The following is a 13,992-nucleotide window of genomic DNA, read 5'->3' on the forward strand; positions in this document are numbered from 1 at the left end:
GAAGTCAACCGCCAGTCGTTTATATGCTACCTGATATTAGGTTTTATTTTATTATTATTTTATTAATCCAAAAAAAAAAATATATATATATATATATATATAACTTAATATTGGGAAGCATATAAACGACCGGCCGTTGACTTCTAATGTTGAAACAAAAACGACGCATATGACTACATCAGATATGGTCGTATAGTAGAATCTAGTATTAAATAATTAACGGTCGCCTGACCGTTTTCGTGAACAAAACGACCTCGTTTCAAAAAGATACACCGATAATCTCTACTCTCACCCTCTCTTCTCTATCTACAAGCTCTCTCTCCACTCTCAACAATGTCTCATCAGACCCAAACAATGTAGCAAACGCTTCCATTTTTGCAATGGCTTTTCTTCAATCTCATTTCTCCTCTTCTTGTTTCGCACTATCAAAAACTCGCACAAAGCCCCCAAAACTCTCGTTTTCCCACAAATACCCTCGCATTTCCTCCAATCTCCAAACCTCACCCCCAGACGACGACGACGATAATTACAACAAAACCAAGCTCAATTTCCTCAAACTCTCCATAACTCTCACTGTAATCTCCGCCTCTCTCTCTCACTCTCAACCCTCTCTCGCCGCCGTAGCCGTCAAAAAGCGCTCCTCCAAGAAAACGACGTCGTCGAAGAAACCCGAGGCTTTGTCTCCTCAAGAGCTCCAATCCTGGTCCCATGGCCTCCCAACCGTGTCGAATCGAATTCCGTACACCGAGCTCTTGGAATTGAGCAAGCAAGGGAAGCTCAAGCATGTGATTAAGCCGAGTAATAGTAGTTTAAAGAACCGGGCCGAACCGGTTCTTGTGGTTTTGGATGATTCTAGGGTTTTCAGGACGGTTTTGCCGAGTTTGGACGGTGATAGATCGTTTTGGAAATGTTGGGAGGAGTCGAAGTGGGATTCGCTTTGCGTGAACGCGTACACGCCGCCGGTGAAGAATCCGGAGGTTCCGGAGCCGTATTTAGGGTTTTTGGCGCGCGCGCCGGTGCTTTTGTTGAAGGTTTTGAGTCCGGTGGCGAAGCCGAAGAAGGAATCGAAGAGAGCGGCGGAGTTGAGGCAGATGAGGGAGGAGATGAAGAGGCAGAATAAGGAGGAGTTGGAGGAGATGAGGAAGGAGAGGGAGATGATGGAGAAGGCGATTCGGGTGCAGAAGAAAGAGGAGGCGAGGAAGAGGAAGATGGAGGAGAGGAAGAGGAGACACGTCGCGTCGTTGCAAGAGGCGAGGAGGAATTACGAGGACATGGCGGATATGTGGGCGAGGTTGGCTCAGGATTCGAATGTGGCCACAGCGTTAGGACTCGTCTTCTTCGTGATATTTTACCAGACGGTGGTGCTTAATTATAGGAAGCAGAAGAAGGATTATGAGGATAGGTTGAAGATTGAGAAAGCCGAGGCGGAGGAGAGGAAGAAAATGAGGGAATTGGAGAGGGAAATGGAGGGGATTGAGGGCGAAGACGAGGAGGATGAGGAGAGTGGGCAAGGGAGAGGTGAGCAGAATCCGTATTTGAAAATGGCAATGCAGTTTATGAAGTCGGGGGCTCGTGTTAGGCGAGCGCATAATAAGAGGCTGCCACAGTATTTGGAGAGAGGTGTGGATGTGAAGTTCACGGATGTTGCGGGGCTTGGGAAGATTCGGCTCGAGCTTGAGGAGATTGTGAAGTTTTTCACTCACGGGGAAATGTATAGGAGAAGAGGAGTGAAGATACCAGGTATGGTTTTGCATGAACTCTACTAAGCTAATTTGATATTGCTAGTTGGAAGTATCTCTACTTGTTTACCATTTGTTCAATATTTTGTGTAAATGCTTGAATGGGAGAGCTTTATAGGATGTTCCACACTATGTTTGGCATGCATAGCAGATGAATCACTGTTCTCTTATCTCCTAGTGGTGAGGTTATCTATACAGATTAATTTCTTCTTAGAATACTGAGATTGGAAGCATAGATGCTTTATAAATTCAATTTGAAACCCTTTAATTTTCACAAGAAAATTGCTTCGATGATTCCTAAAGAGTCATCTTGACAATGGGCTACTGTAAAACAAAACTTAATATTTACTGGCTGGTGAGTGGAAGGGAGAAATCTGGCCGTAGAATGAAGATTATAGTATTTAAGCCTATCATGCCTACTAGAAAATCTCCAATATTTTACCTTGAGAATGCTTGTTTAGAACCCCAATTACGGCTTATTATCAATTTTTAAACAAGGTAACAATTTAAGCCCAATATGTGCATGGAAATAAACTAAAACAGCAAGCAACCCAACAATCTCACCATTGACAAACGATGTGATGATGGAGAGAAGACCCCAACTGGGTAAAAACTTTCCGGGTATAGCCAGTAATGAATCCACTAGTGAAAATGGTTGCAGTACATATCATGTGGGATTTTAAACATTTTAAATGGGGGTAGAGTGGAGATAGGGATTGAACTTAAGACCTCCTACTTTGAAACCGCGTTAAATTACTAATTTTTCAAAAAGCTTAAGTTATTAGGAGATGGTGGATTTAATCATTTAACCACATAATTCTAACACATATCAACTCACAAAACTAGCAAGCGACTTCGTCAAGTCCTTTTTTCTCACTAGTTCACTGGATTTTGCAAGTTGAGCCGACAACTGCAAGCCACCAGGTCTTCTTGGATTTGTGGGATTGCTCTGTAATTTCCATCACCAATACTCAACCAAAGATCACTCAAAGGTAATATAGAGCGTTTATATAATCTCCTCTCAAAGTTATGTGAATTTGGAGAGAGTGAAAAATAGAGGCTACAAGGTTTTTCTCTCTAAGGGAGTGGGTAGCTCTCTTCTTCATCTCAGAAATAGGCTGTGAAAACTGAAAACGTAGGGTTTTTTATTTTTATTTTTTTATACAAGATAGAAATTATACTTTAGCCCAATCTAAGTGTATATGTGTGTGAAGCTTTCTCCTGAAGACTTGAACTCCAGCTCTTGCCCCCCACACTCTACAAGCACTTATACTTGTGGAGTGAACATCGCACTAAGGGTGTGCAGTGGTGAAAACGTAGGTTTTATAAGACTACAAAAGGGGTAAATAGGTAATTGTATAGGAACAATGGAGAACTAAACCAACTGATTTCTCTTTAGTGGAAAACTGTGTCTAAATATTTTCCACTTCAATTGTAATCTGCCTGACACCATAACTTTGCATGAGCGAAATTCCAGAACATGTAGACCAGCTCTTGAACTTCTTGTCTCCAGTGCAAATACAACTCAAAATGGATGCAATACATGGCAATATGCAAATACAATTAAAATTGTCTGGCGGAATTTTTCCAATACAAAATGTCCTAACATAACTATATCCTTGCCTTGTGCTGAATTTGGTCTAAATATCAACAAATAGTATTAATGTGATTTTTAATTTCATTTGCTGTTTGTGACAAATACTTTTGCCGCCGAGCTTCAAATCAGGCCAATTTGTTAGTCAATTATGCTGTATCATTTTCACATCCCCAACCTTTTCCTTTTCTCCTTCCCATCACCCTTGCAACTTCTCCAACTTGAGGTTAGTTACTTATTTAATTCCTGCTAGTGCAGAAATTTTTATTGTTTGTATATGACCAGAATATCTTGTAGGGCTTCTTCTTGTTTTTTGTCACAGAAATTTTTGCTTATACCTTCTTGGTAATTTTGGTGACCATTCAACTACTCATCCATCTTTGCATTCTTATATGGCTGTTTTAGTCATCTACTCACCATTGAGTTCCATCTTCCCAGTGCTCCTAATTCTAGCGAAGAGAAATCTCATCCATCTTCCCTGTCAGATTATATATTAAGTACTGTATATGCATGCAGCTATAATAAATAATCAGGATCTAGTGCAGGCTTTTTTGTTCCTTGTATACACACCCTATAAGCTGACAGGAGTTTTTTTGGAGGCTTGGCTTGGCTGATAGTTTGTTGGGGTTTTACTGAATACCTGATTCTAGTTTTTGAAGGGATTGAGTGGCCATTGCTCAAATGAAGTTCACTTTCTCATTAGTATACCTCCATTTTCTCTTCATTTAGTTTTTTTTTTTTTTTTTACCCCTTCTATGCCAATGTTACTTCTTGCTAGCTTTTAGGGTTCATGTCTTTGTATATGTCTGTACATGGATGGCGCCCTGTAGATTTTTTTAATATATATATTTAAATGCATAAAAAGAAAGACAAGTTTTTTCCTAGGTTCAGCAAATTCTTTACCTGCTTCTGTCTTATAGAACCTCAAATTTTCCTTTAACAGAAAATTTTCCTTTATTTTTTCTTCCTTTTCGAAAGGACCTTGGTGATTTAAGCCTCTACACAATTTCTAGAGATATCAAGTCATGCTTTTTTGCTTACTGTTTGGTCTGGCCATTCCTTGCTTTTAAAGATCTTTTAATTCTCTAGTAGTATGTTAATAAAAATTTTCATTACCTATCAAAAAAAAAAAAAAAAAACTCTAGTAGTATGTCTTTGATGTAAAGGATTTACCTTGGAGCATTTTGTTCATGGCTTATTTTATGTTGAATTGGTTTCTTAATCAGGTGGGATACTTCTTTGTGGACCACCTGGTGTGGGGAAGACTTTACTGGCAAAAGCTGTGGCTGGTGAGGCAGGTGTCAACTTCTTCTCAATTTCAGCCTCTCAGTTTGTGGAAATATATGTTGGTGTTGGTGCATCTCGTGTCCGAGCACTATACCAAGAAGCAAGAGAAAATGTAGGTGTTCTCTTTAGCTATTCTGTTGAATCTTTTATTTATCTTGTGATTTTTTTCTTTTCTTTTTTGATCGGTTATTTACACACGCACCCAATGTGTCTGGAAACCATGACCTCACCCTCCACCTAGCAATTATAAGGGGAGGAGGTGCTAGTTGAGCTAGAGCTCATTGGCCTTTCTTTTGCATTGCCTTCTTTATAACTGGTTTGGTCATTGGCACTAGTTTCCAGTAATATTCTTGGTATCAAGTGCTGACATATTGCTTAAATCTTCTTTTTCCTTCTATTTTCAAACAGATAGCTGTTATATTAATAAAATACCACTTCTTTCTCAATAATTATTTTTTTCTTAATTATGTTTGCATTTCTCATGACCTTGTCTGTTTTCTCAGTGCTCAATTTTCTTATCAGGGATGCATAAAGTATTACACATGGTTTACCTTTGTTTTGTTTTGCATAGGCTCCATCTGTTGTCTTCATTGTATGCCACTTCTTTCTCAATAGTTATTTTTTTTCTCAATTATGTTTTCCTTTCTCATGACACTTGTCTGTTTTCTCAGTGCTCAATGTTCTTATCAGATATGCATAATTTATAACACATGGTTATCTTTGTTTTGTTTTGCATAGGCTCCATCTGTTGTCTTCATTGATGAGCTGGATGCTGTTGGAAGGGAGCGTGGTTTGATTAAGGGTTCTGGTGGACAAGAACGTGATGCTACCCTTAATCAGGTTGGTCAAGGTGTATTTCATTTCAGTACTTATGTACTGTTTTTTTTGTGTGTGATTCTCAGTGCTGTGTATGCTCCAGCTCCTCGTCTGCTTGGATGGATTTGAAGGAAGAGGAGAAGTGATCACCATTGCTTCAACGAATAGACCAGATATTCTAGATCCAGCACTTGTCAGACCTGGACGGTTTGATCGAAAGATATATATCCCTAAGCCTGGTCTTATAGGTCGCATAGAAATTTTGAAGGTTACTTCCTAATATTCATTTTTATATACATATTAAATCCTGTATTTATGGAATTGTAAGACTGCCATTTTGAAATTTCATTTCAATATTCTTAGACTCATAATTACCGATTTTATAGTTCTTTAGTTTGTTACCATTTCCTAATTATAGGTTCATGCTCGTAAAAAATCTATGGCTGAAGATGTGGACTATATGGCTGTTGCTAGTATGACTGATGGCATGGTTGGTGCAGAGCTAGCCAACATAGTTGAGGTTGCTGCTATAAATATGATGCGTGATGGAAGGACCGAGGTAGTACTGCTTTTTTTAAACATTGAAGTTTATTTGTTTCAATAATAATTTTTATTTGGCATAGAATGCACTTGCACTAAAATGAATGTGAATTTACGGACGTAATCTTAAACTGTCCTAACTCCTAACTAGGTAAGAATTTGATAGCAATGCATGTAGAAAAGACACTCCTTCAGTAAATAGTGCCTTAGTAACCTGTATTAGAAGAATCAGCTGGATACTCTTTTAGAGAAATATCTTGCATTCAAATATCTTATTCCTTTTAATTCAAAATTTCCATACTATTTATGAGTTCACAACATTTCTTATACATATCATGATTCATGTGAATGATTTATTAATTTATTTTTCTGAATAAAAAAAAAGTTGTGGGGTGGGGGGGACCAATTGTGACCATAGTAGCCCCTACCTGCTGAGGAACCAATAGAAAGAAAGACCTAGACAAACTCATGAGCTGGAAAGCATGGGTCCAATATGCACAGATGCGCCGTGCGGCTGTGGACCTGGCTGCATGCACGTCCATGACGATTTTTTTTCATTGTTTTCCAATTCAGGCTGATACAGTCCAAAACAGGCCGAAACAGGCCTCGAATTGGTCCAATATGGGCCAAAATAAGTGTTTTAAAAAAAAAAAAATTTTTAAATTTTGTCAGAACACACCGTTTTGACATCCTAGTTTAAATAAATAACCCTAAATTCATCTCAAATTGATATATGTTTACCATTATATGAAAAAATATTATATGTTTACCATTATCTACTATTGCTCTTAAATTGGTATATGTTTACCATTATGTGAAAAAATATGCTTAGTATTATATAGAAAATATAAATAAAAACATATTTAATAATTTATTAATAAACGTATCCCACCGCACTTGCATCCTACTTTTTCAAAAATTGCCAAGTTGTCGCACCGCACCCGAACCTGAACTCGCACCTGTGCTTCCTAGCTCATGAGTGGGGATTTGCAGGCTCTACCTGAAACATGTTCAATCATTACCTGCTCTTAGCCCACCAAGGTCTTAGTAGCATTAGGCAGTGGGCATCCTTTCGTGAACCAAACATCGCATCCTCAAGGATTCAAACTCAAGACGTTGACTCCAACCAAACCACATAAGAGTTACTCTTTGCTACTCAACAACTCACCCCTGGTGGAATGTGAACAAAGTTATTGTAAAGGGCAAACCTTTAAAATTTGAATGTGTTTCTTAAGAATTTTTTTAATACTTCTGACTTTCTTCTCATCCTTGTTTTTCTCTTTTAGAATTGGTTCATCATTGTATTTTGATAGCTGTTTGTAATTCTCCCTGAGTACACCCCTGGTGTACTTAGTTTATTTATTTATTATTATTAACAAATATTTTCGTTACTTATCAAAAAAATAAAATAAAAACTAAAGTGCTTATTGCATTTGTGCAGATTACCACTGATGACAGCTGTTTGTAATTCTCCCTGAGTACACCCCTGGTGTACTTAGTTTATTTATTTATTATTATTAACAAATATTTTCGTTACTTATCAAAAAAATAAAATAAAAACTAAAGTGCTTATTGCATTTGTGCAGATTACCACTGATGACTTGTTGCAAGCTGCACAAATGGAAGAAAGAGGAATGCTAGATAGAAAGGAGAGAAGCCCTGAGACATGGAAGCAAGTAGCCATAAATGAAGCAGCCATGGCTGTTGTAGCTGTGAACTTTCCTGATCTTAAGAATATTGAGTTTGTATGGTCCTTAAACCCAAGCTTGTTCACTATTTTCTGGTGTATAATGTGTAGCAGCATTTATTTACATCTTTTTTGTTCATGTGGTCAGATGTGGGACTAGTTTAACTCGTTGATATTTATGTTTATCTTAGACCTGTATCAGATGTGGGACTAGTTTAACTCATTTATTACCACTTATTATTTGTCATGACAGTTTTAGATTTTTATAAATACTTTTGTATCAGTTAGTGTAAATTAGGTCATTATTGTGTAGTGACAAATTGATAATAATTTTAGTGCATATGAAAGTCTTAACGAGTTGCCCTACACCATGTTTCGTCTTGAACTCAACAGCCACTAGAAAAGCAGTTGTGTATATATTACACGCATCCACACACATATGTATATGCATAGACATATTGTGGTTTCAGTCACTAATCTAGTGTCTTGTTGGATGACTTTGGTTGCAACACAAACCTAATATCCTAACTCTGCTCTCTATCATCTTTCTTCTTTGTGTTTTTCCCCCTAACATATTTTATAATATAAACCAAAGTAGAGTGAGTTTGAAGCCAAAAAAAACCAAAAAAATAAAAACAAGAAGAGATTGACGGTAGAGAATTCATTTTTAAGCTTATATATAGCTGGGGAAGAAGAATCTTAATAATTAATAGAAAACTGATGTTGAAAGGATTGGGACCGAGGTAGCAAGGAAAGCAGCATTGATTTGATTCAAATCATCATCATGGATGGAGCAGTGGCAAAGTTGTCTTACACAGCCAAACCTAAGACTTTTGTAATAGGGTTTCATAGGTGAGTTGATGGTTGTGTTTGAGTTAATTGTCTCTGTGAAGTAGAACCAAAAAATATTTATTGTCTGTGGGAGCTAGCGTCATATTTTGCATCTCAGTGGAAATCTCAATTGTCATTGGATTGATCAATTTAAAATTTTTAACCTGTCTACATCTTTGCTCTTGTTTCTGCATATTTATTATCCATTATGTGGTTCTTGCTCTACCGTATGAAAGTACCTGTTACTTGTGAAGCAATGACTGCAAGTTTATTGACAGTTTCTTGTGCTGCTGCAGGTCACAATTGCTCCTAGAGCTGGTAGGGAATTGGGCTATGTTCGAATGAAAATGGATCCTATAAAATTTAATGAAGGAATGCTTACGTATGTATTCCTCTATATCCCATAGTTTTTCTATTTTCCATCCTTATGAAATTGTGTTGATGGAGTATCAAATATTTCAAAGCATTCATCAATAATATATTTCTGGGATCAGTTCAATATTGTACTGTCCTTCAATGAGTTTGTTGCCTAGTTTATTTATTTATTTTTTCACAGCCTTAGTTGCTTGTCGAAATTAGATTAGGAACCATGTTTTTCTCTTTTCATTATATTTGACTCTTATTTCCAACTGCATGCAGTAGACAATCCCTCCTGGACCACATCACTGTTCAACTAGCTCCACGTGCAGCCGATGAGATTTGGTATGGGGAAGGTCAGGTAAGAAAACCTTTAATTGTTTCTGACTTGCTCTAAAGTCGTTTTTTTTTTAAGCATGATATTTAGTTGTAAGTATTTATCTTGCTTCTCCCTTCTGATTGTGATGGCTGTGGAATCAAGAAAGTAATGGACTCGGCATGAAAACTATGGTAACCAGCATAATTAAAAAATAATTAATTTCTCAAGTTATATGGCTTCTGTCAGAATCAGAAAATACATCAATTGTAGGATGGGGTCATTTCATAGATTTTTATCCTTATTTGATTTATTTTGCAAATATTCTGGTTGAGCCCCATTGCATTATTGATATTCTCTTGCATTCTAAAATTACAACTTGCATCCTGCAATGTATTGTGCAAAGAAAGGTTCATTCTTTGGCTTGTTGTGGGACTTCATGTATTGCTTAAAGAGTTCTAGATGTTTGCAGATACATTTTCATTTTCATATTCTGGATTCTATGGTCCATGTTGATCTAGTCAATAACACTTCTAATTTCTCCAGTTGAGTACGATATGGGCAGAAACGGCAGACAATGCTAGGTCAGCAGCACGGACCTTTGTTCTTGGTGGTCTCTCTGAGAAAAATCATGGATTATCTGAATTCTGGGTTGCAGATCGGATTAACGTAATAGATTCTTTCTTTATTTTTTCAATTTCTACTTGTGGTTCTTAATTTTAGTTTGGCATCAATTATGGTTTCTCTGTGAATTCGAAATTCTTTTGGAGTTGATGAGCCTTCTATTTACTTTGTGAACTTCACTTTGTATTTGTAAATATTCCTGTAGCTAACAAATCAAAGTGCAAGAAAAGTGGAGAATTATTGCCCTTCAAAAACTTATTTATTTAATGTGAGGGGTTCTTTTCTGGAGATATAAAAGCCACATAGTTAAGATTAAAACCGTTTAAATAAAAATTGTAAGACAATCTCAAGTATCTAATACCTTTATTCAGGTAATGGAAAATGTGTTTACCTTATAGCAATAATGTGGTTATGTCTGAATTCCTAATGCATCCTAATGCTCATTTTAAATTCAGGAAATTGATGTTGAGGCATTGCGGATTGTCAACGTGTGTTATGAACGTGCAAAAGAGGTATAAAGTGCTTATTACCTAACACTTTTTTTTGGGGTATCCTTATGTGAACAAAGTTATGATCCATTGTTTTCCATTCAGATTCTGAAGCAGAACCAAAAGCTTATGGATGCTGTGGTCGATGAACTTGTTCAAAAGAAAAGTTTAACCAAGCAAGAATTCTCACACCTAGTGGAGTCGCATGGTTCCCTCAAGCCGATGCCACCTAGTATACTTGATATCCGGACTGCAAGACGAACGCAGTTCCAGGAAATGATGATGAAACAAAATGAAGTAATTGTAGAAAGCAAAGTATGAGCAAGGTGCCAAGAGAATATATGTTAGGTCTTTGATCTCGGAGCAACATGCAAGTCAGATTGGTAGCTGTTAGATTGAAGAACAGTCATTAAAGCACTATCTGTCTGTTGGTTGTCTTGTGCATCCATTGATCATAAACAAAGTACTCAGGCATGCGAGGATTAAATCTGAGAGAATTTTGATACCACATTACCACACGAACGCCATAATCTTTTTTCTTTTCCAACCATTTGCAATGTACATTATCTTCCCAGTTCTATATTTGAATCTTGTCCATCTGAATCTGTAGAACAGAAAGGTTAGAGCTTCGGTGCAATCATTTTGTAATTTTATATTTTTTTTTTCTTATCAGAAATTTCTTGTATTTGATTGATGTTGAGGAGAAGCATTTACAATTATTATATATTCTTATGATACCAGCCCCAAGGACACTTCACCAATAGGATATTCTGGAAGTGTCCAGAATAGCGAAAATTATCTGTATCTTAACTCTTAAGAGACTGACATTAGAATTTTTCCTAAGGATGAAATTAACATTTCCATATTAGATTTCGATTTGAAATTCAACTTAAATTATGACCTGCTCTATCTGAATAAGAAGAAACAAAAATATTTATTTGATTTTGAATTTGATTTATCCAATAAGCTTGGCAGTGTACCGGTCTGCATTACGATAGTGTCTACCTCTATTAAAAAAAAAAAAAAAAAAAAAAAGTGTATAGTCCCTACTTAGTGATCAAGAATTACAATTCATCTTCAACGTCTTCGCTGAGTCAAGTAATGAAGTAACTCTTTACACGTGTAATGCTAAAGAAACAATTTTTTTTTTTTCCTTAAGTTATGGAACTGATAAATTATTATAATTATTGCAATATTTTTTAACTAGTCCACCACAAATATCATTCGTATTTTGCATCGATTATAATATAACATTTCAACAAATCATATATGTATATAATAATAATAATAATAAAAATAAAAGTTGGGTTCTAGAAGCCATCATTGCATCAACTTTCTATTTTCTATTTGTGAGTTGTGATAAGTAATTAAACTCTCCTTAATTATTAAACTAACTAGTTTCATTACACACGCTTCGCACGTGCGATGTAGTTTTTTTTTTTAGTATTATATTTTTTAACTAATTCTAATTTGAGATTTACACTTTTTCCCACAAAAATTGTGTATTTAAAACTACTAATATAGCTAGAGGTGTCATAAGGTTAGCTACAAAAAATAAACAAATGCATGCATGAACATATAATTTCAATGTTATTTCGATGTTTATTAATTATTAAATTAATTATAATATTTTAATTTTAGCTAGAACTCTATTACTTAAGTTTTAAATAATTAAAAATTCTATTCTAACTAAAATTTAATTTATCTTATTATGATAGTTTAATTTATGTAACAGTCTATTATTTAACTTTCAAAAAATTCAAAATTCTACTAAAAATCTAATTCTAATACCAAAAATTTCAAGAAATTTAAAATAAAATTTCATATTTTATATATTTTTTCAGGTAACAAATTTTTGTTTAAATTTGAAAAAGAAACTACATCTAGATTTTCTTATTAAATTTTTTGCATTTTCTTTAAAAAAAAAAAAGAAAAAAAAAAAGGAAAAGATTTGATTTGATTCTCCATTTCACTCCTCTCGGAAGTGAAACTACAATTCCGCCGTAATTTTTTGAATCAAACATTAAATACATCCCCGCACGTTTCTCATGCCTAGGATCATATAACATTAACTGTCCCCAAAATCAAATAACCGCCACGTCCCACCACCTTTCTACTAAGCCCACGTATTTCTACGCCACTCACGTTACAGTCTTTCACTCTACTACTACCACTACTAGTTCTACATCACATGGTATATAAATTACTCCTTGAAACTGATCCATAAGCTCTCTCACCACTACCGTTGTTTAAAGTCTTAAACCTTTTCAGATAGCCTGTATAAGAAAAGCAAACCAAGAACACACAAACATCATGGCATCAATCTCTGCTCTCTTCTGCACTTGCATGATGATGATGATGGTCATGTTGGTCACTACCAATGTGCCAGTTGAAGCTGCGAAGGAGTTCAAAGTTGGTGGTGATATGGGTTGGGTTCTACCTGATGCTAACAACTCTGCAACCTATAACCAGTGGGCTTCAAGGAACAGATTTCACATTGGAGATTCTCTCTGTGAGTTTCTTACTATATTTTTAGTACTAGCTAGTCTTTTGAAAAATAAAAAAGTTACATGCTGAAACTGAATGATTTACGTGGTTTGGTTGAGAAAATTGTGTACAAAATTATGGTTAGTCTACGTAGTTTTTCTTTCCTGGTTTTTGAGGTTAAGCAAGAAACAAGGCAGTTAGGTTTGAATGATTATATGCATGCTTGAAAGTGAAATTCTTTATTGTCCTTTTACTTTGAAGTCAGATAGTGTAGAGGGAAATTATTATTTGTTTTGGTTTATGCAAATCGTTTTAGATAATTTGAATCCAACAGCTTGGTTTTAGGGGATAAAATCTATGTTGAGAATATGGGACTTCTTAAGGTTGAATTATTTTGGTTGCAGCTGGTGATCATATGTGCTTTTGAAAGAAATATAGAAGTTGCACTTCTTAACACAATTGGACAAGAACATTTTGCATATGTATCTCACAATATAGTGTATTTGGGTTGGTTATTAGTCATAAGAAAGTGTCCTTAACTGCGTTTAGAGCTTTTTGCTAAAAGATTATCGGCTTACTTGCTGAAAATTTGTTATATTTGTACCTAGAAAAAGTGTGAGCAAATAAAAAAAAAAAAAAATTATAAAAAAAGTCTCTTGCCAAACACACTTAAATCTCCTATATTTGGTGTTTTTCTCCTAAATTTTTTTGTTCCTCATTTGGTGTTTTCATCCCCCTATTATATTACTTCTTTTATTTGTACAGCTTTTGAGTACCAGAATGATTCAGTTCTTGTGGTGGACAAATGGGACTACTACCATTGCAACACAACCGAGCCTATCACTTCCTTCAGCAATGGAAAGAGTGTCATCCAGCTTGATAGGTCTGGGCCTTTCTACTTCATTAGTGGGGACACTGACAACTGCAAGCATGGCCAGCGGTTACTTGTTGAAGTGATGTCTATGCACATGCACCATATCCCTCCATCTCCTCCATCAATTGCCTTTCCCCCTGGTTCAGACACCGGGACTGCCCCCGCGTCTTCAGCAATCAGCACCGCTCCTGCTCCATCACCAAGTTCAGGAATTCAAATTTCAGCCACACTTGGTTCAGTCTCTATGGCTCTTATTGCCATCTCTTTTATTTTTCTATGGTTTGAACCATAGACTATTTTTATGTCATCTTTGTGCTGGTTTTCTTTTTCAGTTAGATTCCGGCTGTCAGGA

General features: G+C 35.9%; 2 protein-coding genes across 2 annotated transcripts; both read left to right on the forward strand.

Moving 5' to 3' along the window:
- The first annotated feature begins 251 nt into the window (after positions 1-251).
- LOC126725390 (probable inactive ATP-dependent zinc metalloprotease FTSHI 2, chloroplastic) lies at positions 252-10,998 on the forward strand. Its single transcript, XM_050430097.1, has 11 exons — positions 252-1,740; positions 4,560-4,732; positions 5,359-5,460; positions 5,540-5,704; positions 5,855-5,995; positions 7,563-7,721; positions 8,791-8,876; positions 9,134-9,212; positions 9,714-9,836; positions 10,247-10,303; positions 10,385-10,998. Exons 1-11 carry the CDS (start codon positions 381-383, stop codon positions 10,598-10,600), a joined length of 2,661 nt encoding a protein of 886 aa, XP_050286054.1. The 5' UTR covers positions 252-380; the 3' UTR covers positions 10,601-10,998.
- On the forward strand, positions 10,648-13,932 carry LOC126727937 (early nodulin-like protein 1). Its single transcript, XM_050433834.1, has 3 exons — positions 10,648-10,662; positions 12,551-12,791; positions 13,532-13,932. Exons 1-3 carry the CDS (start codon positions 10,648-10,650, stop codon positions 13,930-13,932), a joined length of 657 nt encoding a protein of 218 aa, XP_050289791.1.
- Positions 13,933-13,992: the final 60 nt, after the last annotated feature.

Source organism: Quercus robur, chromosome 5 (assembly GCF_932294415.1).
Source record: "Quercus robur chromosome 5, dhQueRobu3.1, whole genome shotgun sequence".
Classification (NCBI taxonomy): Eukaryota; Viridiplantae; Streptophyta; class Magnoliopsida; order Fagales; family Fagaceae; genus Quercus; species Quercus robur.

Bases quoted from the DNA above. Each gene is read 5' to 3' on its own strand.
- LOC126725390 (XM_050430097.1), top strand. From the start codon at position 381: ATGGCTTTTCTTCAATCTCATTTCTCCTCTTCTTGTTTCGCACTATCA. The intron at 8,877-9,133 runs GTATGTATTCCT...AACTGCATGCAG, and splicing joins TTTAATGAAGGAATGCTTAC to TAGACAATCCCTCCTGGACC. The intron at 9,213-9,713 runs GTAAGAAAACCT...TAATTTCTCCAG, and splicing joins TTTGGTATGGGGAAGGTCAG to TTGAGTACGATATGGGCAGA.
- LOC126727937 (XM_050433834.1), top strand. The intron at 12,792-13,531 runs GTGAGTTTCTTA...TTATTTGTACAG, and splicing joins TCACATTGGAGATTCTCTCT to CTTTTGAGTACCAGAATGAT.